Raw genomic sequence first — 27,249 nt, 5'->3', positions numbered from 1 at the left:
CACTGACCTGACACTGTATCCAGTCTGTGTACAATCACAGTGACCTGACACTGTATCCAGTCTGTGTACAATCACAGTGACCTGACACTGTATCCAGTCTGTGTACAATCACACTGACCTGACACTGTATCCAGTCTGTGTACAATCACAGTGTTATTGTTTGTTGTGTAATTGTCAGATTTTTCCTCAACCCTCAGGAGTCACAGACCTGGATATTAACGCAGAGACGGGTTCTGAGCAGGGTGGGAGAGGGGAGAGTGTGGGGTGGACAGCGGGCATGAAACCAGGAAGTTAATTTAATGGGTCGGAATATCCGATTTCAACATGGCTGCCTAATTATAATTTTATTTAGGCGTTCCGTGTTTCCAATATGCGACAGCGGGCGTGAAGTGAACCCAACCATTTAAAGGAGTTAGGAGGTTTTGGAAGGAAACGGTGAGAGTTAGTGAAGATAGATTCATGTCGAAGAAGGCCAGCACTGAGATTTAATGATGTTTCACTTGATGAACTGCTGGGTGCTGTGAGGAGCAGGAAGGAGAAACTCTTCCCCAGTAATGGGAGGAAGAAACCTGCTGCTCTCACCAAGAAGATGTGTTTGGAGGTGGCTGAGGAGGTGAGCACTGGGGGCATTGTGGCCCCTTCCTGGGTCCAGTGCAGGAAGCAGTTTAATGACCTAACCAGGTCTGGAAAGGTGAGAACAGTTACAGATTCACCCACATCCTGTGGTGTACAACACTCCCCTCCCCCACCTCACTCTGTCTTGTCGACCCTAATCCATCACATCACTCCTCACACACACTTAGGTTTGAAGAGCATCCATCACTCACTTTCTGCGCACTTCCTCACCTCCCCATTTATCCATCCACCACCGCCACTCACCCCAATCCTGATACAATGTGATGCATCTGCCTGATAGTCATCCTCACCGAATGCACTGCATCCATCGGGTGAACATGTGACTTACAGTCACTCATAGGTCTGTTCTATCGCCCGTTGCAGGAGAAGAGAGCACAAAACGGACGGGAGAGGGAGGGGACTGGAGGTGGCCCGCCACAGATAGTGCAGCTGACAGAAGCAGAGAAAGAGGCCACGGAGATCAGCACATCTCTGTGTCCCTGACCATCGGAGATGGAGAGACTGGGACTGAGCAGCTGCCTGGTGACAGAATTAAAAATATCCAACCCACATCTCAAACTAGACCAAGTCTTGTTGACTTCTTTTCAGCAATGAGTGAAATATGAAAAAAGTAATTAAGCTGAGTGGCAACATTGTTACATTCCCACGCCTCCTCCCGATATCCCCACCACCACAGAAGCCAGTCTTCAGCCAATTTGATTCACTCCACGTGATATCAAGAAACGGCTGAGTGCACTGGATACAGCAAAGGCTATGGGCCCCAAAAGCATCCCGGCTGTAGTGCTGAAGACTTGTGCTCCAGAACTAGCCGCGCCTCTAGCCAAACTGTTCCAGTACAGCTACAACACTGGCATCTACCTGACAATGTAGAAAATTGCCCAGGTATGAATTCCAGAGGTGAGGTGAGTGTGACTGCCCTTGACATCAAGGCAGCATTTGACCGAGTGTGGCACCAAGGAGCCCGAGTAAAATTGAAGTCAATGGGAATCAGGGGAAAAACTCTCCAGTGGCTGGAGTCATACCTAGCACAAAGGAAGATGGTAGTGGTTGTAGGAGGCCAATTATCTCAGCTCCAGGACATTGCTGCAGGAGTTCCTCAGGGAAGTGTCCGAGGCCCAACCATCTTCAGCTGCTTCATCAATGACCTTCCCTCCATCATAAGGTCAGAAATGGGGATGTTCGCTGATGATTGCACAGTGTTCAGTTCCATTCGCAACCCCTCGAATAATGAAGCAGTCCGAGCCCGCATGCAGCAAGACCTGGACAACATCCAGGCTTGGGACGATAAGTGGCAAGTAACATTCGCACCAGATAAGTGTCAGGCAATGACCATCTTCAACAAGAGAGAGTGTAATGATCTCCCCTTGACATTCAACAGCATTACCATCGCCAAATCCCCCACCATCAACATCCCGGGGATCACCATTGACCAGAAACTTAACTGGACCAGCCATATAAATACTGTGGCTACAAGAGCAGGTCAGAGGCTGGGTATTCTGTGGCGAGTGACTCACCTCCTGACTCAAAGCCTTTCCACCATCTACAAGGCACAAGTCAGGAGTGTGATGGAATACTCTCCACTTGCCTGGGTGAATGCAGCTCCAACAACACTCAAGAAGCTCTACACCATCCAAGACAAAGCAGCCTGCTTGATTGGCACCCCATCTACCACCCTAAACATTCACTCCCTTCACCACCAGCGCACCGTGGCTGCAGTGTGTACCATCCACAGGATGCACTGCAGCAATTTGCCAAGGCTTCTTCGACAGCACTTCCCAAACCCGCGACCTCCACCACCTACAAGGACAAGAGCAGCAGGCACATGGGAACACCACCTGCACATTCCCCTACAAGTCACACACCATCCCGACTTGGAAATATATCGCCGTTCCTTCATCATCGCTGGCTCAAAATCCTGGAACTCCCTTCCTAACAGCACTGTGGGAGAACCGTCACCACACGGACTGCAGCGGTTCAAGAAGGCGGCTCACCACCACCTTCTCAAGGGCAATTAGGGATGGGCAGTAAATGCCGGCCTCGCCAGCGACGCCCACATCCCATGAACGAATAAAAAATAAATTCATCTCCGTTTCTTCTCTCCTCCAGGACCTTCGCGTGTACAGCAGCGGTCTGTCGACTTTCCTGAGGACGATTCCTCAGAGGGCCTGATTCCTTCTGAGGGAGCATCATCACAGGACGTTCTACCACGCACCAGGGCAGATACTCACACTTCGGTGGGTCCAGTTGGACAGCTGGTTGGGTTTTCACCTGGTGATTCACAGTTCACAAGTGAGCACGAGCAGACACTGGTGACAGGGGCAGCTGTTGAGAGTCTCTGTCAGAGGGTGCTCTCCTCTGCTCAGCTGGACACAGAATCTGAGCCCCGGGGGTCATCGATGAAATGATAGAGGGACAGCAGTAAATTTGTGAGGTACTAGCAGACATGGCACGCACACGCCCCACAATAACAGAGAGGATGGAGGAGACCAGCTGGAACAGTAGTGGAATGTTGTCGCAGGTAATTGTGAGACTGTCTGCGATGGACAGAGTGGCTGCCTCCATTGAGCTCCATGCACGGCTCACAAACCAGTCCATGCAGGCCACGACCACGGCCGTGCAGACTTTGGATTCCAGCATATTAAACAAAGTGACAGATACCTTATCCATGGCCTTACAAGACGTCACTGATCTCCACCAAGCTGCTCTCCAGCAGAATGGTAGGACTGATGTGTCACTGGCCCGGGAGAGGGATGATGGTGAAAGGGGACATGGAAGTGGGGACGCCACTCAAAGCGCTCCCACGTCTCACCCGTTGCCCCCCCCTCAACCAGGACCTGAAACGCTGCCTCCTCTCCCGATGGCCGAGTTTGCCCCTGCACAGGTGCAGGTGGAGCAGTCTTTGGAGGGGCCCTTATGGGCTCCAAAACCCAGAGGGTGTCGGCCGAGAGCATCTCAGCATTCTGGGCAGGGATCTGAGCAACCTGCCACTACCTCTGCTGAAACCACAGGGGTTGTACAGGGAAGCAGTAGGAAGTATAAGAGAAAGCAATTGTAATTGTAAGGGTTTGAACATGGGTGTTTGTGACAATGTTACGTTATTAAGTTTCCTTTTGTTATTACCTCACATAAAATATATTAATTGGCATCACTTCCACATCTTGCCCATTCTTGCCGAGTGGCAACTCACCTTTTCAGTTGTTTGGTGACGAAAGTGAGAACATGAATTGATGGGACCAATGGGGGATGTGCAATGGGTGGACGGTTGGTTACAGGACTGCTTTGTATGATTGGGGGGGTCCGGGGGATGTGATAGTTACTTTGGTCCAGTGTGAGTGACTAACTGAACCTTCGAGCTATTAGGGTATCCCTGGCATCCCGAGCAGCAATGTGATTGGCTGGTCTGACGCTGGATGCCCCATCTTCATCATCATCTTCCTCCTCCTCCTCTTCTTCATTGGAATCAGATGATGATTGATGAGCATCTTCTTCTAATTCTCGCTGATACTCAACGTTGTGCGGAACACAGCAGACCACGATTATCCTCGAGACCCTCGCTGGTGAGTACTGAAGAGCACCTCCAGACCTGTCCAGGCACCTGAAACGCATCTTCAGCAAGCTGATGGCTTGCTCGATGGCACATCTGGTGGTCATGTGGCTCTTGTACCTCTCTTGAGCTTCATGGGTGGGATTCCTCACAGGTTTTATCAGCCAGGTTTGAAGGGGGTTTCCTTTGTCGTCCAGCAGCCAGCCCTTAAGTCTGGTTCCAGGTACGAACAGGTCGGAGATGTTGGACTCCTGATGAAAGCATCATGGGAGCTCCCTGGGAATCTGGCGCAGATCCACAGGAACCTTTCCTTGTTTTGCACACCAGCTGAACATTGATGGAATGGAATCCCTCGCAGTTGACGAATGCTCCTGGTTGGTCTGGTGGTCCTCGGATTGCCTCGTGTGTGCAGTCGATGGCACCCTGTACCCGGGGGAAGCCAGTCCGAGACGCAAATCCCAGTGCCTGCTCCTTCTGGCTATTGTCATCACAGGAAGTTTACAAACCCCCCAGCCCCAGCAAACTGTCACCTACTTTATGCCTTTATGTGCAGCCCACTGCGAGACCCTCAATATGATTTTTTTATTCATTCACGGGATGTGGGCGTCGCTGGCAAGGCCGGCATTTATTGCCCATCCCTAATTGCCCTTGAGAAGGTGGTGGTGAGCCACCATCTTGAACCGCTGCAGTCTGTGTGGTGAAGGTTCTCCCACAGTGCTGTTAGGAAGGGAGTTCCAGGATTTTGACCCAGTGACGATGAAGGAACGGCGATATATTTCCAAGTTGGGATGGTGTGTGACTTGGAGGGGAATGTACAGGTGGTGTTGTTCCCATGTGCCTGCTGCCCTTGTCCTTTTAGGTGGTAGAGGTCGCGGGTTTGGGAGGTGCTGTCGAAGAAGCCTTGGCGAGATGCTGCAGTGCATCCTGTAGATGGTACACACTGCAGCCACTGTGCACCGGTGGTGAAGGGAGTGAATGTTTAGGGTGGTGGATGGGGTGCCAATCAAGCTGGCTTCTTTGTCCTGGATGGTGTCGAGCTTCTTGAGTGTTGTTGGGGCTGCACTCATCCAGGCAAATGGAGAGTATTCCATCACACTCCTGACTTGTGCCTTGTAGATGGTGGAAAGGCTTTGAATCAGGAGGTGAGTCACTCACTGCAGAATACCCAGCCTCTGACCTGCTCTTGTAGCCACAATATTTATGTGGCTGGTCCAGTTAAGTTTCTGGTCAATGGTGACCGCCAAGGATGTTGATGGTGGGGGATTCGGTGATGGTAATGCCATTGAATGTCAAGGGGATGTGGTTTGACTGTCTCTTGTTGGAGATGGTCATTGCCTGGCATTTGTCTGGCGTGAATGTTACTTGCCACTTATCATCCCAAGCCTGGATGTTGTCCAGGTCTTGCTGCATGCGGCAAGGACTGCTTCATTATCTGAGGAGTTCAGAATGGAACTGAACACTGTGCAATCATTAGCGAACATCCCCATTTCTGACCTTATGATGGTCATTGATGAAGCAGCTGAAGATGGTTGGGCCTAGGACACTGCCCTGAGGAACTCCTGCAGCAATGTCTTGGGGTTGAGATGATTGGCCTCTAACAACCACTACCATCTTCCTTTGTGCTAGGTACGACCCCAGCCACTGGAGAGATTTCCCCCGATTCCCATTCATGTCTCTGGTGGCACCCTGGAAGGAAACAGAGGCAAAGATAACAGTGGTGAGTTTCACAGTGACCGGCAATGCGTGGCCACCAGGTCCAGCAGGGAGCAGGTCTTTCTCTAGGAGGCTGCAGATGTCTGTGATCACCTGACGGGTCAGTCTGAGCCCCTGGAAGCCCTGCTCTTCAGAGAGGTCAAGGAAGCTGAGCCTCTGTCTGTAAACCCTGTTAGGTGGGTAATGCATCCTGCAACCTCGGCCCCTCTGTTGCTCTCCTCTCAGCTCTTCTCCACTCTGTTCTCCTCCCTCTTGTCCACCTGTAGCTCCCACCAGAGCCCGACCTCGCTGCCTTGCTGTTTGTCTTCCTCGCCTGAATTCCAATCCAAAGCAGCTGTGACGACCCCATCCTGATTTTGTCCTTTTGAATGGCTCCAAACTTCTGCAACACGTATCTCATCACAACAACTCTCAGCAAAGCGTCTGCCGGAGAGAACTGAGGAAACAGCTGTGAGAACGGAGTCTTTATTCATATCAGGGAATGAGAAGTTTAAACATCTCCATGAAGTACTGTTCAATTTCTCCTCCCTTTCACTGATGAGTTTCCTGAGCCCTGAGAAACTGCTGCTGGAGGCATTAAGTTTAAATTGCTGTTAAAATCTCTTCAAATGAGCCTTATTACCATTTTATAATGATGGGCCCACCTCTGGAGAGCAGGTTACTCGCACGCACCCAAAGCTCCTCCGACAAAACCGTAAGTGGAGGCGGATTGCGGTCGGGTTTGAGGATTTTGAAATTTTTACCTTCCCGCCCGTCTCCAACCCACCCATCCTTGGGGGTTAAAACTCCACCCAATGTCTCACATACCTCAAGAACCTTCTTTATTGCATTTACCATCCCCACGCTAGGGGCCCGAAAGTGAAATCCTGCCCCGATTTAGAATTCTCACAATAGCAGCAAATCAGAGAGAGCATCTGACAGTCAGCAAACCAAGTCACAGCTGCGAATGTTAGTGAACTTCAAACGCTGATTAATTTATCACATCTTTGTGCCTAGTTCCACACGATGCAGTGCACCACGATTCCACTCACCGATGAGGAAATTTGCGTAGGAGGCTGTTGTGCCATACTGGCGTTCAAGGAATTTATTGAGGAACGTAGAGAGGCCAGCCAGCACTGACGAGAAGCTGCACTGAGCCAGCACAGTCAGGATAAACAATGGGTTCAGCACAAGCTCGACAAGCATTCTGGGAAATCCTGTAAGAGCAAAAAATAGACAAATCAGAGCGGGTCAGAAAATAGACAAATCAGAGCGGGTCACAAAATAAACCCTTGCATCCTTGTTCAAAAAAGGGTGTAAGGATAAACCCAGCAACTGCAGGCCAGTCAGTCTGGGACAGAATCAACAGTCACTTGGACGAGGGTGGATTGATTAGGGAAAGCCAGCATGGATTTGTTAAAGGCAAATCGTGTTTAACTAATCTGATAGAGTTTTTTGATGAGGTTACAGAGAGGGTCGATGTGAGCAATGCGGTTGATGTGGTGTATATGGACTTTCACAAAGCATTTGATAAAGTGCCGCATAATAGGCTTATCATCAAAATTGAAGCCCATGGAATAAAGGGGGCAGTGGCAGCATGGATACAGAATTGACTAAGTGACAGGAAACAGAGAGTAGTGGTGAACGGTTGTTTTTCGGACTGGAGGGAGGTGTACAGTGGTGTTCCCCAGGAGTCGGTGCTGGGACCACTGCTTTTCTTGATATATATTAATGACTTGGACTTGGGTGTACAGGGCACAATTTCAAAATTTGCAAATGACACAAAACTTGGAAGTGTAGTAAACAGTGAGGAGGATAGTGATAGACTTCAAGAGGATACAGACAGGCTGGTGGAATGGGCGGACATGTGGCAGATGAAATTTAACACAGAAAAATGCGAAGTGATACATTTCGGTAGGAAGGACGAGGAGAGGCAATATAAACTCGAGGGCATAACTCTTAAAGGGGTACAGGAACAGAGAGATCTGGGGGTATATGTGCACAAATCGTTCAAGGTGGCAGGGCAGGTTGAGAAAGTGGTTAAAAAAGCATACAGGATCCTGGGCTTTATAAATAGAGGCATAGAGTAAAAGCAAGGAAGCCATGATAGTCCTTTATAAAACACTGGTTCGGCCACAACAGGAGTATTGTGTCCAGTTCTGGGTTCCGCACTTTAGGAAAGATGTGAAGGCCTTAGAGAGGATGCAGAAGAGATTTACTAGAATGATCCAGGAATGAGGGACTTTCGTTACGTGGATAGACTGGAGAAGCTGGGGTTGTTCTCCTTGGAACAGAGATGGTTGCGAGGAGATTTGATAGAAGTGTTCAAAATCATGAAGGGTCTAGACAGAATACATAGAGAGAAACTGTTCCCATTGGCGGAAGGGTCAAGAACCAGAGGGCATAGATTTAAAGTGATTGGCAAAAGAACCAAAGGTGACATGAGGAAAATCTTTTTTACACAGTGAGTGTTTAGGATCTGGAATGCACTGCCTGAGGGGGTGGCGGAGACAGATTCAATCATGGCCTTCAAAAGGGAACTGGATAAGTACTTGAAAGGAAAAAATTTGCAGGGTTACGGGGATAGGGCGGGGGAGTGGGACTAGTTGGATTGCTCTTGCATAGAGCCATCGCGGACTCGATGGGCCGAATGGCCTCCTTCCGGCAGTAACCTTTCTATGATTCTATGATTCAATAAATACGCAAATCAGCTGCTGGACCATTACACAAGAAGCTGCACCAACAAAGAGTCACGGCTTTGCTAAAAGCCTTTCAACTGGAAGACTTACTCTTGATGAATTCTGTGACTGTTATTTCTTCCGTCTTTTGTTCTTCCACCTCATTCAGCATGTCGGCTTTACTGCCTGACTTCTACAAAATTAAGTGAGAATATTTGAATATTAAATGCATAAAGTGCAGAAGGGACAATACAAGACCTAACCTGGAACAGGCTTGTACAAGGCTGCCTCAATAGTGAGTGCATTCACCTCAGAATCCTCCTCTTCATAATCTTCAAAACTTTATTAAGGTTATCTTTGAAAACTTTTTTTTTAAATAGAGAAAACTGAACTTCATTAACCTTTTGTCATAGATTAGAAGCCTGATTCCCCAAATCATCTCAGTTGCTTGACTGTGTACCCTCTCAAGACCAATAGTCCTATGATCAGTTAACCAGTACTCACACTGTGGTTCAGTAATGATTAATTGTTCTCAAAGCAGATATGGGCCGCAGTAGGAAACAGACAGGTGCGTGTGTGGTATACTGAGGCTATCATTACCCTGAGGGAGATGGGGCCAGTCCATACATCTACACAACTGTAACCTTGATTCCGCCGTAACTTTGCCCAGAAACCCTGCCCACGTGTGTAAACAGAGTTTCTGATGCACATCAGGGACATTCGCGGTGAAGTGGGAGCAGCTCCGAAGAAATTCCCAGCCCATGAGTCAACAGCCATGCGTTCTCCTGGTGACCTGGCCAAAATTTATATGTCAACTAATACCACCAAAAGCAGAATAACTGGTTATTACTCTCACTGCTGTTTGTGGGATCTTGCACTGCACAAAATGGCTGCTGCGTTTGTCCAAAAGTAACAGTGACTGCTCTTCCAAAGTATTCTACGTTGTCCATGGGCAGCGTCACAGGAGATCAAATCGTCATTAAATAAAGGTGACGGTAATCTAAATATGGGTTCTTACCTTTTGAGGGATGATTTGTCGTGGGAAAAAGAAATAAGGAAGTGAGATGATGACCAGAATGCCACTGGATATCAGCAGTCCTAGCCACCATGCACCAATCCACCGTGGGTCAGTGGGCTTCAGGTCAATGGTCGCTGAGGAGAGTAACAAAACAAGGAGACACAGCTATCTCTTAGTACAGCATTTTTCAATTATAGAATAGAATAAAATCTTACAGCATGGGAGAAGGCCATTCAGTCCATCGTGCCTGTGCCGGCTCTTTGAAAGAGCTATCCAATTAGTCCCACTCCCCTACTCTTTCCCCATAGCCCTGTAAATTAGCTCCCTTCAAGTATTTATCCAATTCACGTTTGAAAGTTATTATTGAATCTGCTTCCACTACCCTTTCAGGCAGCACATTCCAGAAGAAGCTAGGGAGGAAAAATCAGAGGCTCTGACTATCATTTTCCAATCCTCCCTGGCTACAGGTGTGGTGCCGGAGGATTGGAGGACTGCTAACGTTGTACCATTGTTTAAAAAGGAGAAAGAAATAGACCGGGTAATTATAGGCCAAGCAGTCTAACCTCGGTGGTTGGCAAATTATTGGAATCAATTCTGAGGGACAGCATAAATCATCAATTTGAAAGGCACGGAGTAATCAAGGACAGTCAGCATGGATTTGTTAAGGGAATGTCGTGTCTGATTAACTTGATTGAATTTATTTTGAGGAGGTAACAAGGAGGGTCGATGAGGGTAACGCGTTTGATGTCGTCTACATGGATTTTAGCAAGGCTTTTGACAAGGACCCACATGGCAGACTGGCCAAAAAAGTAAAAGCCCATGGGATCCAAGGGAAAGTAGCAAGTTGGATCCAAAATTGGCTCAGTGGCAGGAAGCAAAGGGTGTTTCCAGTGAGGTTCCGCAGGGCTCAGTACTAGGTCCCTTGCTTTTTGTGATATATATTAATGATTTAGACTTAAATGTAGGGGGCATGATTAAGAAGTTTGCAGATGATACAAAAATTGGCTGTGTGGTTGATAGTGAGGAGGAAAGCTGTAGATTGCAGGAAGATATCAATGGACTGGTCAGATGGGCAGAAAAGTGGCAAATGGAATTCAATCTGGAGAAATGTGAGGTAATGCATTTGGGGAAGGCAAACAAGGCAAGGGAATACACAATAAATGGGAGGATATTGAAAGGTGTAAAGGAACAGAGGGACCTTGGAGTGCATGTCCACAGATCCCTGAAGGTAGTAGGTAGATAAGGTGGCTAAAAAGGCAAAACGGAATTAGCCGAGGCATAGAATATAAAAGCAGGGAGGTTATACTGGAACTGTATAAAACACTAGTTAGGCCACAGCTTGAGTACTGTATACAGTTCTGGTCACCGCATTACAGGAAAGATGTGATTGCACTAGAGAGGGTGCAGAGGAGATTTACGAGGATATTGCCAGGGCTGGAGAATTTTAGCTATGACGAAAGTTTGGACAGGCTGGAGTTGTTTTCTTTGGAACAAAGGAGGCTGAGGGGTGATTTTAATTGAGGTGTATAAAATTATGAGGGGCTGAGATAGAGTGGATAGGGAGGACCTATTTCCCTGAGCAGAGGGGTCAGTGACCAAGGGGCATAGATTTAAAGTAATTGGTAGAAGGATCAGAGGGGAGCTGAGGAAATTTTTTTTCACCCAGAGGGTGGTGGGGGTCTGGAACTCACTGCCTGAAAGGGTGGTAGAGGCAGAAACCCTCAACTCATTTAAAAGTACTTGGATGTGCACTTGAAGTGTTGTAACCTACAGGGCTACGGACCAAGTGCTGGAAAGTGGGATTAGGCTGGGTGGCTCTTTTTCGATCGGCACGGACACGATGGGCCGAATGGTCTCCTTCTGTGCCATAAATTTTCGATGTTTCTATGGTCTGGGCTGATCTGTTATAGTGGTGGGGTCTAATTGGTGCACACGCTATCATTTCACCTTTAATATTTAGATTTGAGTCCAGTCCAGATGGATTGGCTAAGATCGTCACTCTACGCAGCTGGTTTGCAGGGAGCAGGCTGCAGGGAGATCTCGGAAATGTCACCTGTGATTAACGGATGGAAAACTCCACAACACAATCCTTGGGAATGGGGCTCCCCTCGGGAGTAAGGGGTCAGCCCTCTTCTCCCAGCTGGAAGGCGCAGTCAGCAGGAACAATCCCAAACCAGTTCCAAGTGAGAATGGGCCGCTCGCATAAAACTACCCACAGACTGGCCCCACTTGGAAGCAAGCACTAAGGATGGTTAGTGTGGGGAGTGGAAATGTCACTGTGGTGCAGTAGAAGATATTCTCCCGAGAAGCCAGGAACTATGGCAAGACCCCCCTTTCCCGGGCTCTGTCCGAGCTAATAAACTGTTAAATCTCTAACTTCTTCCAGTGCTGACGAAGGTGTGGAAAACTATAAAGACCACATTAATGTAGAAATACGTAGGGTCATCGACCTGAAACATTACCTCTGTTTCTCTCTCCACAGATGCTGCCTGATCTGCTGAGTATTTTCAGCATTTTCTGTTTTTATTTCAGATTTCAAGCATTCGCAGTATTTTGCTTTTGTTCCATTGCCCTGTCAGTTTGCTATCTGTGGAGTGACGATCCATGCTTTTGTTGCTGAGGGGAACCCTTTAGTTTAGTGAGAGCTAGCTGGGTAATGAGAATCAGGAGGTCCATGTATTTGGGAGATCTCAGTGCAGATCTGCCCCTAGGACTGGAACCTAAATGGCACATGACCTGATCCGGCCTGGATATTGTCTAGGAATCAGCCCCCACCTAAAAGGCAGGTTACTCTTTTATTAAGTTTGATACTGTCCTCCTTCTCAGGGCTTACCTTCAGGTCACTGCCAGGGAGTGGGTGGCCTGACATCCATCCTTATAAAATGGGCAATCTGCCTGTGATGGTACGCCTAAATAATGTTAATGAAGACTGAGACCCAATCTTGAGACAACCTCAGGCCTCCATGTTTCAGGGTCAAAAACAGGCCTAACGTAATTGAATCTACGTCAAGCTACCTGGGTGAGATTAACACGGTGTAGTTGACAATTAACTCAGGTCTGGTAGTGTATGCTTCATTCAACACTGTATCTGCTCTTGTATGCCAATGCTGTAAACTGGGTAGCCAGTCACTCACTAGTCCTATTGGAAGCTGGCCAAACCAATGAGGGATTTCATTACTTCTGGCTAAGTTCATCTGGCAGGTGATGCATCTGACAATGTGAGTAAATTGGGAGTTGGGGGAGCAAGAGATACGAGATTAATGATTAAAGTCGGAGAGGTAGCTACAGTTCCTTTCTTTGCTGCTTTGGAAGAAACGGGATAAATGATGAATAATTAAGGGTCTCTTCAAATGATACAATGATATCACATGCACATCATAAATGCCTATTTTCTGCTACTTTTAAACTAACAAAGCAATAATGGCCTTTGGAAAGCACAATATGATTTGGATTATTAGATATAATTCCTTTCACAAATGGGAGAAAAGCATTAATGAGCACAAGATATTTCACTGGATTCCACTTACCTGGGTCCACCCTGTCCAAATCCACAAACAAACGTAACATCACTGACCCCAGTAAGTACCCGAACGCAGGGCCAAAGACAGATATTGCAAACAGGATTGCTGGAGAGGGGAAGAGGAAAGACAAGGGTTAATGGTGGAAGGTAAACTCAGTGGGGGTTATGCTGGATAATCCATGAAACCGGGCATGGGTGTAGTGGTGAGCGATTCACCCGCACCTGGTTATCGAGATGCAGGCAGAAACAACAACAACAACAACAACAACAACAACTCACATTTATATAGCGCCTTTAATGTAGTAAAACGTCCCAAGGCACTTCACAGGAGAGTAATCAGACAAAATTTGACACTGAGCCACACAAGGAGATATTAGGACAGGTGAGGTCGGTTTTAAAGAGCATCTTAAAGGAGGAGAGAGAGGTAGAGAGGTGGAGAGGTTTAAGGAGGGAATTCCAGAGCTTAGAGCCTAGGCAGCTGAAGGCACGGCCGCCAATGGTGGGCCGATTAAAATCGGGGATGTGCAAGAGGCCAGAATTGGAGGAGCGCAGAGATCTCGGAGGGTTGTAGGGCTGGAGAAGGTTACAGAGATATGGAGGCGGTGAGGCCATGGAGGGATTTCAAAACAAGGATGAGAATTTTAAAATCGAGGCGTTCCTGGATCAGGAGCCAATGTAGGTCAGCAAGCAGTGATGGGTGAAAGGGACTTCGGGCGAGTTAGGATACGGGCAGCAGAGCTTTAGATGAGCTCAAGTTTATTGAGGATGGAAGATGGGAGGCCGGCCAGGAGAGCATTGGAATAGTCCAGTGTAGAGGTAACAAAGGCTGGATGAGAGTTTCTTTTCTTTTATTCGTTCATGGGATGTGAGTATCGCTGGCGAGGCCGGCATTTATTGCCTTTCCCTAATTGCCCATGAGAAGGTGGTGGTGAGTCGCCTTCTTGAACCGCTGCAGTCCGTGTGGTGACGGTTCTCCCACAGTGCTGTTAGGGAGGGAGTTCCAGGATTTTGACCCAGCGACGATGAAGGAACGGCGATATATTTCCAAGTCGGAATGGTGTGTGACTTGGAGGGGAACGTGCAGGTGGTGTTGTTCCCATGTGCCTGCTGCTCTTGTCCTTCTAGGTGGTAGAGGTTGCGGGTTTGGGAGGTGCTGTCGAAGAAGCCTTGGCGAGTTGCTGCAGTGCATCCTGTGGATGGTACACACTGCAGCCAAAGTGCGCCGGTGGTGAAGGGAGTGAATGTTTAGGGTGGTGGATGGGGTGCCAATCAAGCGGGCTGCTTTGTCCTGGATAGTGTCGAGCTTTGTGAGTGTTGTTGGAGCTGCACTCATCCAGGCAAGTGGAGAATATTCCATCACACTCCTGACTTGTGCCTTGTAGATGGTGGAAAGGCTTTGGGGAGTCAGGAGGTGAGTCACTCGCCGCAGAATACCCAGCCTCTGACCTACTCTTGTAGCCACAGTATTTATATGGCTGGTCCAGTTAAGTTTCTGGTCAATGGTGACCCCCAGGATGTTGCTGGTGGGGGATTCGGCAATGGTAATGCTGTTGAATGTCAAGGGGATATGGCTAGACTCTCTCTTGTTGGAGATGGTCATTGCCTGGCACTTGTCTGGCACGAATGTTACTTGCCACTTATCAGCCCAATCCTGGATGTTGTCCAGGTCTTGCTGCATGCGGGCTCAGACTGCTTCATTATCTGAGGAGTTGCGAATGGAACTGAACACTGTGCAGTCATCAGCGAACATCCTGATTTTTAACCTTATGATGGAGGGAAGGTCATTGATGAAGCAGCTAACGATGGTTGGGCCTAGGACTCTTCCCTGAGGAACTCCTGCAGCAATGTCCTGGGGCTGAGATGATTGGCCTCCAACAACCATTACCATCTTCCTTTGTAGATGAGCTGAGGCAGTGGCAGAGACGGGCGATGTACGGAGGTGGAAATTGGCCGTCTTGGCGGTGGAGCAGATATGTGGTCGGAAGCTCATCTCAGGGTCAAATAGGAAGCCAATGTTGTGATTGGTCTGGTTCAGCCTCAGACAGTGGCCAGGGAGAGTGATGGAGTCGGTGGCTAAGGAACGGAGCTTGTGGTGGGGACCAAAGACACTAGCTTCGGTCTACCCAATATTTAGTTGGGGGAAATTTTTGCTCATCCAGTACCGGATATCGGACAAGCAATGTGACAAATGAGAGCCAGTGGAGTCACCGAGGGAGGTGGTTGTGAGGTAGAGCTGGGTGTTGTCAGCGTACATGTAGAATCTGACATTGTGTTTTCGGATGATGTCACGGAGGGGCAGCATGCGGGCTCAGACTAGATGAGAAATAGGAGGATAGATCCTTGGAGGACTCCAGAGGAAGAGAAGCCATTGCAGGTGATTCGATGGCTTCGACTGATAGATAAGAATGGAACCAGGCGAGCGCAGTCCCACCCAGCTGGACGACGGAGGAGAGGCATTGGAGGAGAATGGTGTGGTCAATGGCTGCCAAAGGCTGCAGACAGGTCGAGAAGGATAAGGAGGGATAGTTTACCATCAACACAGTCACATAGGATATCATTTGTGACTTTGATGTAACATTCGTGCTGCCTGGTGATTTCCATGATTGCTGCGTCCAGCCAGCCCTACCTGCACTGTTGAGTGGCTGCTCACCAGCAGGGGGCCCAGATATTGCGAGTGGTCAAGCACCACTTAAAGGCATCTGGGTGTCCTCGTACATGAAACACAAGAAGTCAACACACAGGTGCAGCAGGTAATCTGGAAGGCAAATGGAATATTGGCCTTTATTTCTCGGGGGATGGAGTATAAAAGCAGGGAAGTCATGCTCCAACTGTACAGGGTGCTGGTGAGACCACACCTGGAGTACTGTGTACAGTTCTGGTGCCCTTATTTAAGGAAGGACATACTTGCATTGGAGGCAGTTCAGAGAAGGTTCACTCGGTTGATTGCGGGTATGGAAGGGTTGTCTTATGAGGAAAGATTGAACAGGTTGAGTCTGTACTCATTGGAGTTTAGAAGAATGAGAGGAGATCTTATTGAAACATACAAGATTCTGAGGGGACTCGATCGGGTCGATGCTGAGAGGATGTTACCCCTCATGGGGGAATCTAAAACTAGGGGGCATAGTCTCAGAATAAGGGGTCGCCCGTTTAAGACGGAAATGAGGAGGAATTTCTTCTCCCAGAGGGTCGTGAATCTTTGGAATTCTTTACCTCAAAAAGCTGTGGAGGCTGAGTCATTGAATACATTCAAGGCTGAGTTAGACAAATTTTTGATCAGCAAGGGAGTCAAAGGATATGGGAAAAGGGCGGGAAAGTGGAGTTGAGGTAAAAATCTGATCAGCCATGATCTCATTGAATGGCGGAGCAGGCTCGAGGGGCCGAATGGCCTACTCCTGCTCCTATCTCTTATGGTCTTATGGCTGCAGGAAGTGGTGGAAGTCAATAGTGAAGTGAAACTGTGCTGCAATACAGTGCAGCAAGGTGATGGTGGGAACTCTGGAATTTTTAATCAGCAACAGCTGAGCTGCTCAGCGTTTGCGGGACTCTGATATTTGCAAATTATAAGATACGGGTTCGCACGGAGTCTGAACAGAGATCAGACATCGCACACGTAAAACACAGATGCAGGTCCCATCCCTATGTTTACAAACTGATGAGCTATGTTAAAACATTGAATAAAGGTTGTGCACTACCAAATCCCACATCCTCCAATCTGCACACCAGACCTCACCAATCTGCCGATCTGAGTTTGTACCAGGCCTGTGAGAGTCCGTGCACCAAGGTTCTCCGCTGATGCACTGGAGACCTTGGTGCAAGAGGTGGACAGAAGGAGGGACATCCTATATCCTCGGGGGGGGGGGGGGCGGGGGGGGGGCAAGAGGCCCTCCAGACATATACTCAAGAGGCAGTGGGAGGCAGCGGGGGATGAAATCAATGCCAGACGCACAGCATCATGAACATGGATGCAGTGCAGGAAGAAGTTCAATGCTTTGACACGAGTGGTCAAGCACCACTTAAAGGCATCTGGGTGTCCTCGTACATGAAACACAAGAAGTCAACACACAGGTGCAGCAGGTAATCTGGAAGGCAAATGGAATATTGGCCTTTATTTCTCGGGGGATGGAGTATAAAAGCAGGGAAGTCATGCTCCAACTGTACAGGGTGCTGGTGCGACCACACCTGGAGTACTGTGTACAGTTCTGGTGCCCTTATTTAAGGAAGGACATACTTGCATTGGAGGCAGTTCAGAGAAGGTTCACTCGGTTGATTGCGGGTATGGAAGGGTTGTCTTATGAGGAAAGATTGAACAGGTTGGGTCTATACTCATTGGAGTTTAGAAGAATGAGAGGAGACCTAATTGAAACATACAAGATTCTGAGGGGACTCGATAGGGTGGATGCTGAGAGGATGTTACCCCTCATGGGGGAATCTAAAACTAGGGGGCATAGTCTCAGAATAAGGGGTCGCCCGTTTAAGACGGAAATGAGGAGGAATTTCTTCTCCCAGTGGGTCGTGATGCAGTAGAGACCTTGGTGCAAGAGGTGGACAGAAGGAGGGACATCCCATATCCTCGGGGGGGGGGCGAGGATGGGGCAAGAGGCCCTCCAGACATATACTCAAGAGGCAGTGGGAGGCAGTGGGGGATGAAGTCAATGCCAGACGCACAGCATCATGAACATGGATGCAGTGCAGGAAGAAGTTCAATGCTTTGACACGAGTGGTCAAGGTTAGTGAGGTCAACTGTCAAAGTGGCGTCTCCCACCAACTGCACCACACACTACACCCCCATCACCCACATACCAACAAACTCTTTCCATCAATACTCAACTCTTCCAATCAGATGCTTCCTCTCACCCTCACACTGTTACCACTGTTGCAAGCCGCCCACCCACAACTCACAGGCCACACACACTGGCAGCTATTCAACCATGACAGCCACATTACCCAAACATCTTGCAGGACACTCACCGACACACGTCCCGCATTCTTGCGGGAGAAGATGGCGCATAACAGGAGGCAGCAAGTGGCAGTGGCTCCATGGAACATGAACCTGCCGTCCTCTCTCAGGATGACAGCATTCCTGTCCCATCCCTGTCACTCTGCCAGTGCCCTTGCTGTTGCCTGTCAGCGAGACAGCCCACTCCCTATAGAGTTTTGAAACTTTATTATAGAAACATAGGAAGATAGGGAAAGGATTAGGCCATTTATCCCCTCGAGCCTGTTCCGCCATTCAATGAGATCATGGTTGATCTGTGACCTAATTCCATATACCCGTCTTAGCCCCATATCCCATAATACCTTTGGTTAATAAAAATCTATCAATTGCTGATTTAAAATTAACAATTGAGCTAGCATCAACTGCCATTGTGGAAGAGAGTTCCAAACTTGTACCACCCTTTTCATGAGGAAGCTTTTCCTAGCTTCACCAGCTAACTGCAAGTCCTGGCTCTAATTTTTAGGCTATGTCCCCTGGTCCTAGTAATCAAGTCTAGGAGACCTCCAAAAACAGGTACAAATGCATCAGCAGCCAGAAGTAACAATCCAGCAACTAACCTGTAACTCCTGCATGATCCCTTTAGACAGCGCTGGTGGGGGCTGTTTATTGCTGTTTAAGACCTGTTCAGCTGTGCGAGGTTAAGACTGGTTGGCAGTCCCTTTAAATCGCATTGCACACTGATCTACCACATATTCTCCCAACTTTACATGCTGCCGGCGTTCATTATCTGTGCTTGCGTGAACGGCTTTACCAATATGGCGTCCGGCTCCTGTCATGCTAGAAGTGTAGGTGCACATTCTGGATGATTTTGGGTCCTTAGGAATCCGCGTAGTGCCTGCACAATGGGCGCTACATGGCCCAATTTAGAGCCCAGTGTCTTATAGAGACCCTTCTGACCATATCAGTTGCTAAGTAGAGCTGTATCCAAAACTGTGCTCATGGATAGGGAGGCACAAAGCATCATCAAACTATGCCTACATTGACGAGCCAGCCGAACACTGTTAATATCTTGGGAAGAGACAGAGACTGGAAAGGGTAGGATTTGGAAAAGGATACCGCCAGAAGATAGAAACGAGCAGGAGACAGAAAGACAAGGTAAAGATGCACAGACAAAGCAGTCAGGAGGTAAAGAGACTTCACCCTCCAATCAAAGGATTGTTGACTTATTGGCCCAGAATTTGCTGTAGAACAGCAACAAGCAACATCTGCCATTTGTTAGACTTGGCCTCGCCCGTTTAATCTCCATCATATTTTCTGCAGCAAGTTGCTGAAAGCGCGAGCTGATAACAGCACAACGAAGGAAACAGAGCATCTGGGACCTGAGTGAACAGGGCAAGTAACTGGGTAGCTCCTTAACCAATCAGATTGAAGGATTGAGAAATAAACAGAAGGACTGAAAAGGAGGGTGAATAAAAGAGGGTGGTTTCAATGTCAAATCAAATACAGAAAGAGAAATAGTGAGGGAAAGAATGATTGGATTAAGAGAAAGAGAAAAACAGAGACAGAAAGTAAAAGTAAAAAAAAAATAATTTTATATTTTTAAAAAAGTTTCCAACAATTAAAACCTGAAGGAATGAGACTCCACATTTGTAATAGTTAATTTTCATTGCTAGAGAGGCCGTTTGTCAGTAACTAACACTTATAAAACATCATTAAAAGGGAACTTAGACTGAAATGACTTGACTTCACATCTACTGCACAAATACAGGAACCTCACACTGTTCAACGTCTATCAATGGTGAGTCAGGCAGTGAGATGTCATTTTCACGAAACTAACGGTCGGATATTCGCCTTTAACCGCACACCTGGCCCTCATCTAAAGTTGCTGTACCATTTACACATAAATAACAGGGAGTGCCATTGGCTTCACCATTATTTTGATAGTAAATTTTGGGTCAATATAAATGTATCTTAATATTGCTTGACACATCTGCATAAAGTAAATGATTTGGGCCTCAAGTAGGAACATAGGAACAGGAGGAGGCCATTCAGCCCCTCGAGCCTGCTCCTCCATTCAATCAGATCGCGGTTGATCTGGACCTCAACTCCATTTTCCCGCCTTTGCTCCATATCCCTTGATACCCTTAACAAACAAAAATCTGTCGATCTCAATCTTGACAGCTCCAATTGTCCCCCAGCATCCACAGACTTTTGGGGAGAGAGTTCCAGATTTCCACTACCCTTTGTGTGAAAAGGTGCTTCCCGATTTCACTCCTGAACGGACGAACTCTAATTTTAAGATTATGTCCCCTTGATCTTCATTCCCCAATCAAAGGAAATAGTTTCTCTGTATCTACCCCATCAAATCCTTTTACTATTTTAAACATCTCGATCAGATCACCCCTCAACCTTCTATATTCGAGGGAATACAAGCTGAGTTTGTGCAAACTGACTTCATAATTTAACCCTCTAAGTCCCGGTATCATTCTGGTGAATCTCTGCTGCACCCCCTCAAAGGCCAATATTTCCTTCCTGAGGTTCGGTGCCCAGAACTGATCGCAGTCTCCAGATGGGGTCTGACCAGAGGTTTATATAACTGGAGCAAAACTTCCTCCCCTTTCTATTCCAGCCCTTGAGATAAAGGCCAACATTCCATTGGCTTTTTTGATTTCTTTTTGTACCTGTCTAGCTTTTAGTGAGCTGTTACTTTGACCCCTAAATCTCTCTGTTCCTCCACAGTTCCTAATTTGTCACTATTTGGAAAATGCTCCGATCTATCTTTATTGGGTCCAACGTGGTGACCTCACACTTGCCCACATTGAACTCCATTTGCCACAGTTTAGCCCAGTTACTTAATCTGATTCTGTCAATTTATAACTTCCTTCTCCCGTCCACATTATTGTTCCATATTTTTCTACTAAGAAAGAAAGACTTACATTTATAGAGTGCCTTTCATGACTTCAGGATTTTCCAAAGTGCTTTACAGCCAATGAAGTACTTTTTGAAGTGCAGTCATTGTTGTAATGTAGGAAATGCAACAGACAATTTGTGCACAGCAAGAACTCAGAAACAGCAATGATATAAATGACCAGATAATAGGCCGGATTTTGCTGTAAAGATAACGGTGAGGCTAACATTGCTCACCATTATTGATGCGCAAATCGAATAGCAACTTCCGGCAACCGCACATGTGCATTTAAACGTGGAAATCGGGAGGTTACTGTTCGAGAGGCCCAGCTCCTCCAAAAGATGCTGGAAAACGGCCTCTCGCCGGCTGGCTCCCCATTTAAATATATTGAAGGGCCTGACATTCCTGTACTTACCTCATAGATACAGATCAAACTTGCACAAAAAGTTAGAACTTCTACATTCCATTCCATACCCTTTTAACGGGTCTTAATTATTGCCAAGCCACCTCTCTGGCACTGAAAATTAACTTCAACAAGTGTGGCGTCTCCTTCAGATTTTAATGATTGTTGGATATTTTAAAAAATGTAAATAATAATTTTTTTAAATTTCTCTTTGTCTCTTTTATCTCTGTCTCTTAATTCAATCCTCTTTTCCCTCTATTTATTTCACATTCTGTACCTCATTTGACATTGAATTCACGATTCGAACTCACACAACCCGATCAACAAAAACAACCAGAACACCAAACACATCCCGATCACCAAATACAAATCGATCACCAAACACAAACCGATCACCAAACACAACCCAATCACCAAACACATCTCGATCACCAAAAACAACCCGATCACCAAACACAACTCGATCACCAAACACATCCTGATCACCAAACACATCCCGATCACCAAACACAACCCGATCACCAAACACATCCCGATCACCAAACACAAACCGATCACCAAACACAAACCGATCACCAAACACATCTCGATCACCAAACACTTCCCGATCACCAAAAACAACCCGATCACCAAACACAACTCGATCACCAAACACATCCCGATCACCAAACACAACCCGATCACCAAACACAACCCGATCACCAAACACAACCCGATCACAAAACACATCCTGATCACCAAACACATCCTGGTCATCAAACACATCCCGATCACCAAACACATCCCGATCACCAAACACAACCCGATCACAAAACACATCCTGATCACCAAACACATCCCGATCACCAAACACATCCCGATCACCAAAAACAACCCGATCACCAAACACAACCCGATCACCAAAAACAACCCGATCACCAAAAACAACCCGATCACCAAACACATCCCGATCACCAAACACATCCTGATCACCAAACACATCCCGATCACCAAAAACAACCCTATCACCAAACACATCCCCATTACCAAACACATCGCGATCACCAAACAAATCCCGATCACCAAATACAACCCGATCACCAAAAACAACCCGATAACCAAACCCGATCACCAAACACATCCCGATCACCAGACACAATGCAATTACCAAACACAACCCGATCACTAAACAAAACCCGATCACCAAACACATCCTGCTCACCAAACACATCCCGATCACTAAAAACATCCACATCACCAAACACAAACCGATCACAAAACATAAACTGATCACCAAACGCAAACCGATCACCAAACGCAAACCGATCACCAAAAACAACCCAATCACCAAACACAACCCGATCACAAAATGCAACCCAATCACCAAACACATCCCGATCACCAAACACAACCCGATCACCCAAAATAAACCGATCACCAAACAAAACCCAATCACCAAACACAACCCGATCACCAAACACGTCACGATCACCAAACACAACCCGGTAACCAAACACAACCCGATCACCAAACACATCCAGATCACCAAACACAACCCGATCACCAAACACAAACCGATCACCAAACACAACCCGATCACCAAACACAAACCGATCACCAAACACAACTCGATCACCAAACACATCCTGATCACCAAACACATCCAGATCACCAAACATAACCCGATCACTCAATACAACCCGATCACTAAACACAACCCGATCACCAAACACAACCCGATCACCAAACACATCCAGAACACCAAACACAACACGATCACCAAACACAAACCGATCACCAAACACAACTCGATCACCAAACACATCCCGATCACCAAACACATCCAGATCACCAAACACAACCCGATCACTAAACACAACCCAATCACCAAACACATCCCGATCACCAAACATATCCAGATCACCAAACACCTCCAGGTCACCAAACACAAACCGATCACCAAACACATCCCGATTACCAAACACATCCCGATCACTAAAAACATACCACATCACCAAACACAAACCGATCACAAAACAGCAACCGATCACCAAACACAAACCGATCACCAAACGCAAACCGATCACCAAAAACAACCCAATCACCAAACACAACCCGATCACAAAATGCAACCCAATCACCAAACACATCCCGATGAGCAAACACATCCCGATCACCAAACACAACCCGATCACCAAATACAAACGGATCACCAAACACATCCCAATAACCAAAGCCGATCACCAAACACATCCCGATCACCAAACACATCCCGATCACCAGACACAACCCGATCACCAAACACAACCCGATCACCAAACACATCCCAATCACCAAACACAACCCGATCATGAAACACAACCCAATCACCAAACACAAACATATCACCAAACACATCCCGATCACCAAACACAAACGCGATCACCAAACGCAACCCGATCACCAAACACAACCCGATCAACAAAAACATCCTGATCACCAAACACAACCCGATAACCTAACATATCCCGATCACCAAACACAAACCGATCATCAAACACATCCCGATCACCAAACACAACCCGATCACCAAACACAACCCGATCACCAAACACAACTCGATGAGCAAACACAACCCGATCACCAAACACAACTCGATGAGCAAACACAACCCGATCACCAAACACAACCCGATCACCAAACACAACTCGATGAGCAAACACAACCCGATCACCAAACGCAAACCGATCACCAAAAACAACCCAATCACCAAAAACAACCCGATCACAAAATGCAACCCAATCACCAAACACATCCCGATCACCAAACACAACCCGATCACCCAAAATAAAACGATCACCAAACAAAACCCAATCACCAAACACAACCCGATCACCAAACACGTCCCGATCACCAAACACAACCCGATCACCAAACACAACCTGATTACCAAACACAACCCGGTCACTAAACACAACCTGATCACCAAACACATCCAGATCACCAAACACAACCCGATCACCAAACACAAACCGATCACCAAACACAACACGATCACCAAACACATCCCGATCACCAAACACATCCAGATCACCAAACACAACCCGATCACTAAACACAACCCGATCACCAAACACATCCCGATCACCAAACACATCCAGATCACCAAACACCTCCAGGTCACCAAACACAAACAGATCACCAAACACATCACGATTACCAAACACATCCCAATCACTAAAAACATCTACATCACCAAACACAATCCGATCACAAAACATAAACCGATCACCAAACGCAAACCGATCACCAAATGCAAACCGATCACCAAAAACAACCCAATCACCAAACACAACCCGATCACAAAATGCAACCCAATCACCAAACACATCCCGATCACCAAACACAACCCGATCACCCAAAATAAACCGATCACCAAACAAAATCCAATCACCAAACGCAAACCGATCACCAAAAACAACCCAATCACCAAAAACAACCCAATCACCAAACACAACCCGATCACCAAACACATCCAGATCACCAAACACAACCCGATCACTAAACACAACCCGATCACCAAACACATCCCGATCACCAAATACAAACGGATCACCAAACACATCCCGATCACCAGACACAACGCAATTACCAAACACAACCCGATCACCAAACACAACCCGATCACCAAACACATCCCGCTCAACAAACACATCCCGATCATTAAAAACATCCACATCACCAAACACAAACCGATCACAAAACATAAACCGATCACCAAACGCAAAACGATCACCAAACGCAAACCGATCACCAAAAACAACCCAATCACCAAACACAACCAGATCACAAAATGTAACCCAATCACTAAACACATCCCGATCACCAAACACAACCCGATCACCCAAAATAAACCGATCACCAAATAAAACCCAATCACCAAACACAACCCGATCACCAAACACGTCCCGATCACCAAACACAACCCGATCACCAAACACAACCCGATCACCAAACACAACCTGATTACCAAACACAACCCGATCACCAAACACAAACCGATCATCAAACACATCCCGATCACCAAACACAACCCGATCACCAAACACAACCCGATCACCAAACACAACTCGATGAGCAAACACAACCCGATCACCAAACACAACAAGATCCCTAAACACATCCCGATCACCAAAGACATCCCACTCACCAAACACATCCCGATCACCAAACACAACCCGATCACCAAATACAAACGGATCACCAAACACATGCCAATAACCAAACCCGATCACAAAACACATCCCGATCACCAAACACATCCCGATCACCAGACACAACGCAATTACCAAACACAACCCGATCACTAAACACAACCCGATCACAAACACATCCCGCTCACCAAACACATCCCGATCACTAAAAACATCCACATCACCAAATACAAACCGATCACAAAACATAAACCGATCACCAAACGCAAACCGATCACCAAAAACAACCCAATCACCAAAAACAACCCGATCACAAAATGCAACCCAATCACCAAACACATCCCGATCACCAAACACAACCCGATCACCCAAAATAAAACGATCACCAAACAAAACCCAATCACCAAACACAACCCGATCACCAAACACGTCCCGATCACCAAACACAACCCGATCACCAAACACAACCTGATTACCAAACACAACCCGGTCACTAAACACAACCTGATCACCAAACACATCCAGATCACCAAACACAACCCGATCACCAAACACAAACCGATCACCAAACACAACACGATCACCAAACACATCCCGATCACCAAACACATCCAGATCACCAAACACAACCCGATCACTAAACACAACCCGATCACCAAACACATCCCGATCACCAAACACATCCAGATCACCAAACACCTCCAGGTCACCAAACACAAACAGATCACCAAACACATCACGATTACCAAACACATCCCAATCACTAAAAACATCTACATCACCAAACACAATCCGATCACAAAACATAAACCGATCACCAAACGCAAACCGATCACCAAATGCAAACCGATCACCAAAAACAACCCAATCACCAAACACAACCCGATCACAAAATGCAACCCAATCACCAAACACATCCCGATCACCAAACACAACCCGATCACCCAAAATAAACCGATCACCAAACAAAACCCAATCACCAAACGCAAACCGATCACCAAAAACAACCCAATCACCAAACACAACCCGATCACAAAATGCAACCCAATCACTAAACACATCCCGATCACCAAACACAACCCGATCACCAAATACAAACGGATCACCAAACACATCCCGATAACCAAACCCGATCACCAAAAAAATCCCGATCACCAAACACATCCCGATCACCAGACACAACGCAATTACCAAACACAACCCGATCACCAAACACAACCCGATCACCAAACACATCCCGCTCAACAAACACATCCCGATCATTAAAAACATCCACATCACCAAACACAAACCGATCACAAAACATAAACCGATCACCAAACGCAAAATGATCACCAAACGCAAACCGATCACCAAAAACAACCCAATCACCAAACACAACCCGATCACAAAATGCAACCCAATCACTAAACACATCCCGATCACCAAACACAACACCAATCACCCAAAATAAACCGATCACCAAATAAAACCCAATCACCAAACACAACCCGATCACCAAACACGTCCCGATCACCAAACACAACCCGATCACCAAACACAACCTGATTACCAAACACAACCCGGTCACCAAACACAACCCGATCACCAAACACATCCAGATCACCAAACACAACCCGATCACCAAACACAAACCTATCACCGAACACAACTCGATCACCAAACACATCCCGATCACCAAACACATCCAGATCACCAAACACAACCCGATCACGAAACACAACCCAATCACCAAACACAAA

At 47.0% G+C, this 27,249-nt stretch overlaps 1 protein-coding gene across 2 annotated transcripts in view; it reads right to left on the bottom strand.

Moving 5' to 3' along the window:
- Nucleotides 1-27,249, bottom strand: part of LOC137331699 (solute carrier organic anion transporter family member 2A1-like) — a 323,160-nt gene that overhangs the window by 32,336 nt on the left and 263,575 nt on the right. For both annotated transcript variants that reach the window (XM_067995691.1, XM_067995692.1), the window contains 4 exons: nucleotides 13,096-13,194; nucleotides 9,569-9,702; nucleotides 8,662-8,743; nucleotides 6,925-7,089 (listed from right to left, as the gene is read on the bottom strand). In XM_067995691.1, coding sequence (XP_067851792.1) covers nucleotides 6,925-7,089; nucleotides 8,662-8,743; nucleotides 9,569-9,702; nucleotides 13,096-13,194 — 480 coding nt within the window. The remainder of the gene's footprint in view (nucleotides 1-6,924; nucleotides 7,090-8,661; nucleotides 8,744-9,568; nucleotides 9,703-13,095; nucleotides 13,195-27,249) is intronic.

Source organism: Heptranchias perlo, chromosome 13 (genome assembly GCF_035084215.1).
Source record: "Heptranchias perlo isolate sHepPer1 chromosome 13, sHepPer1.hap1, whole genome shotgun sequence".
In the NCBI taxonomy this organism is placed as follows: Eukaryota; Metazoa; Chordata; class Chondrichthyes; order Hexanchiformes; family Hexanchidae; genus Heptranchias; species Heptranchias perlo.
This window is presented reverse-complemented; position numbering and strand designations above follow the sequence as displayed.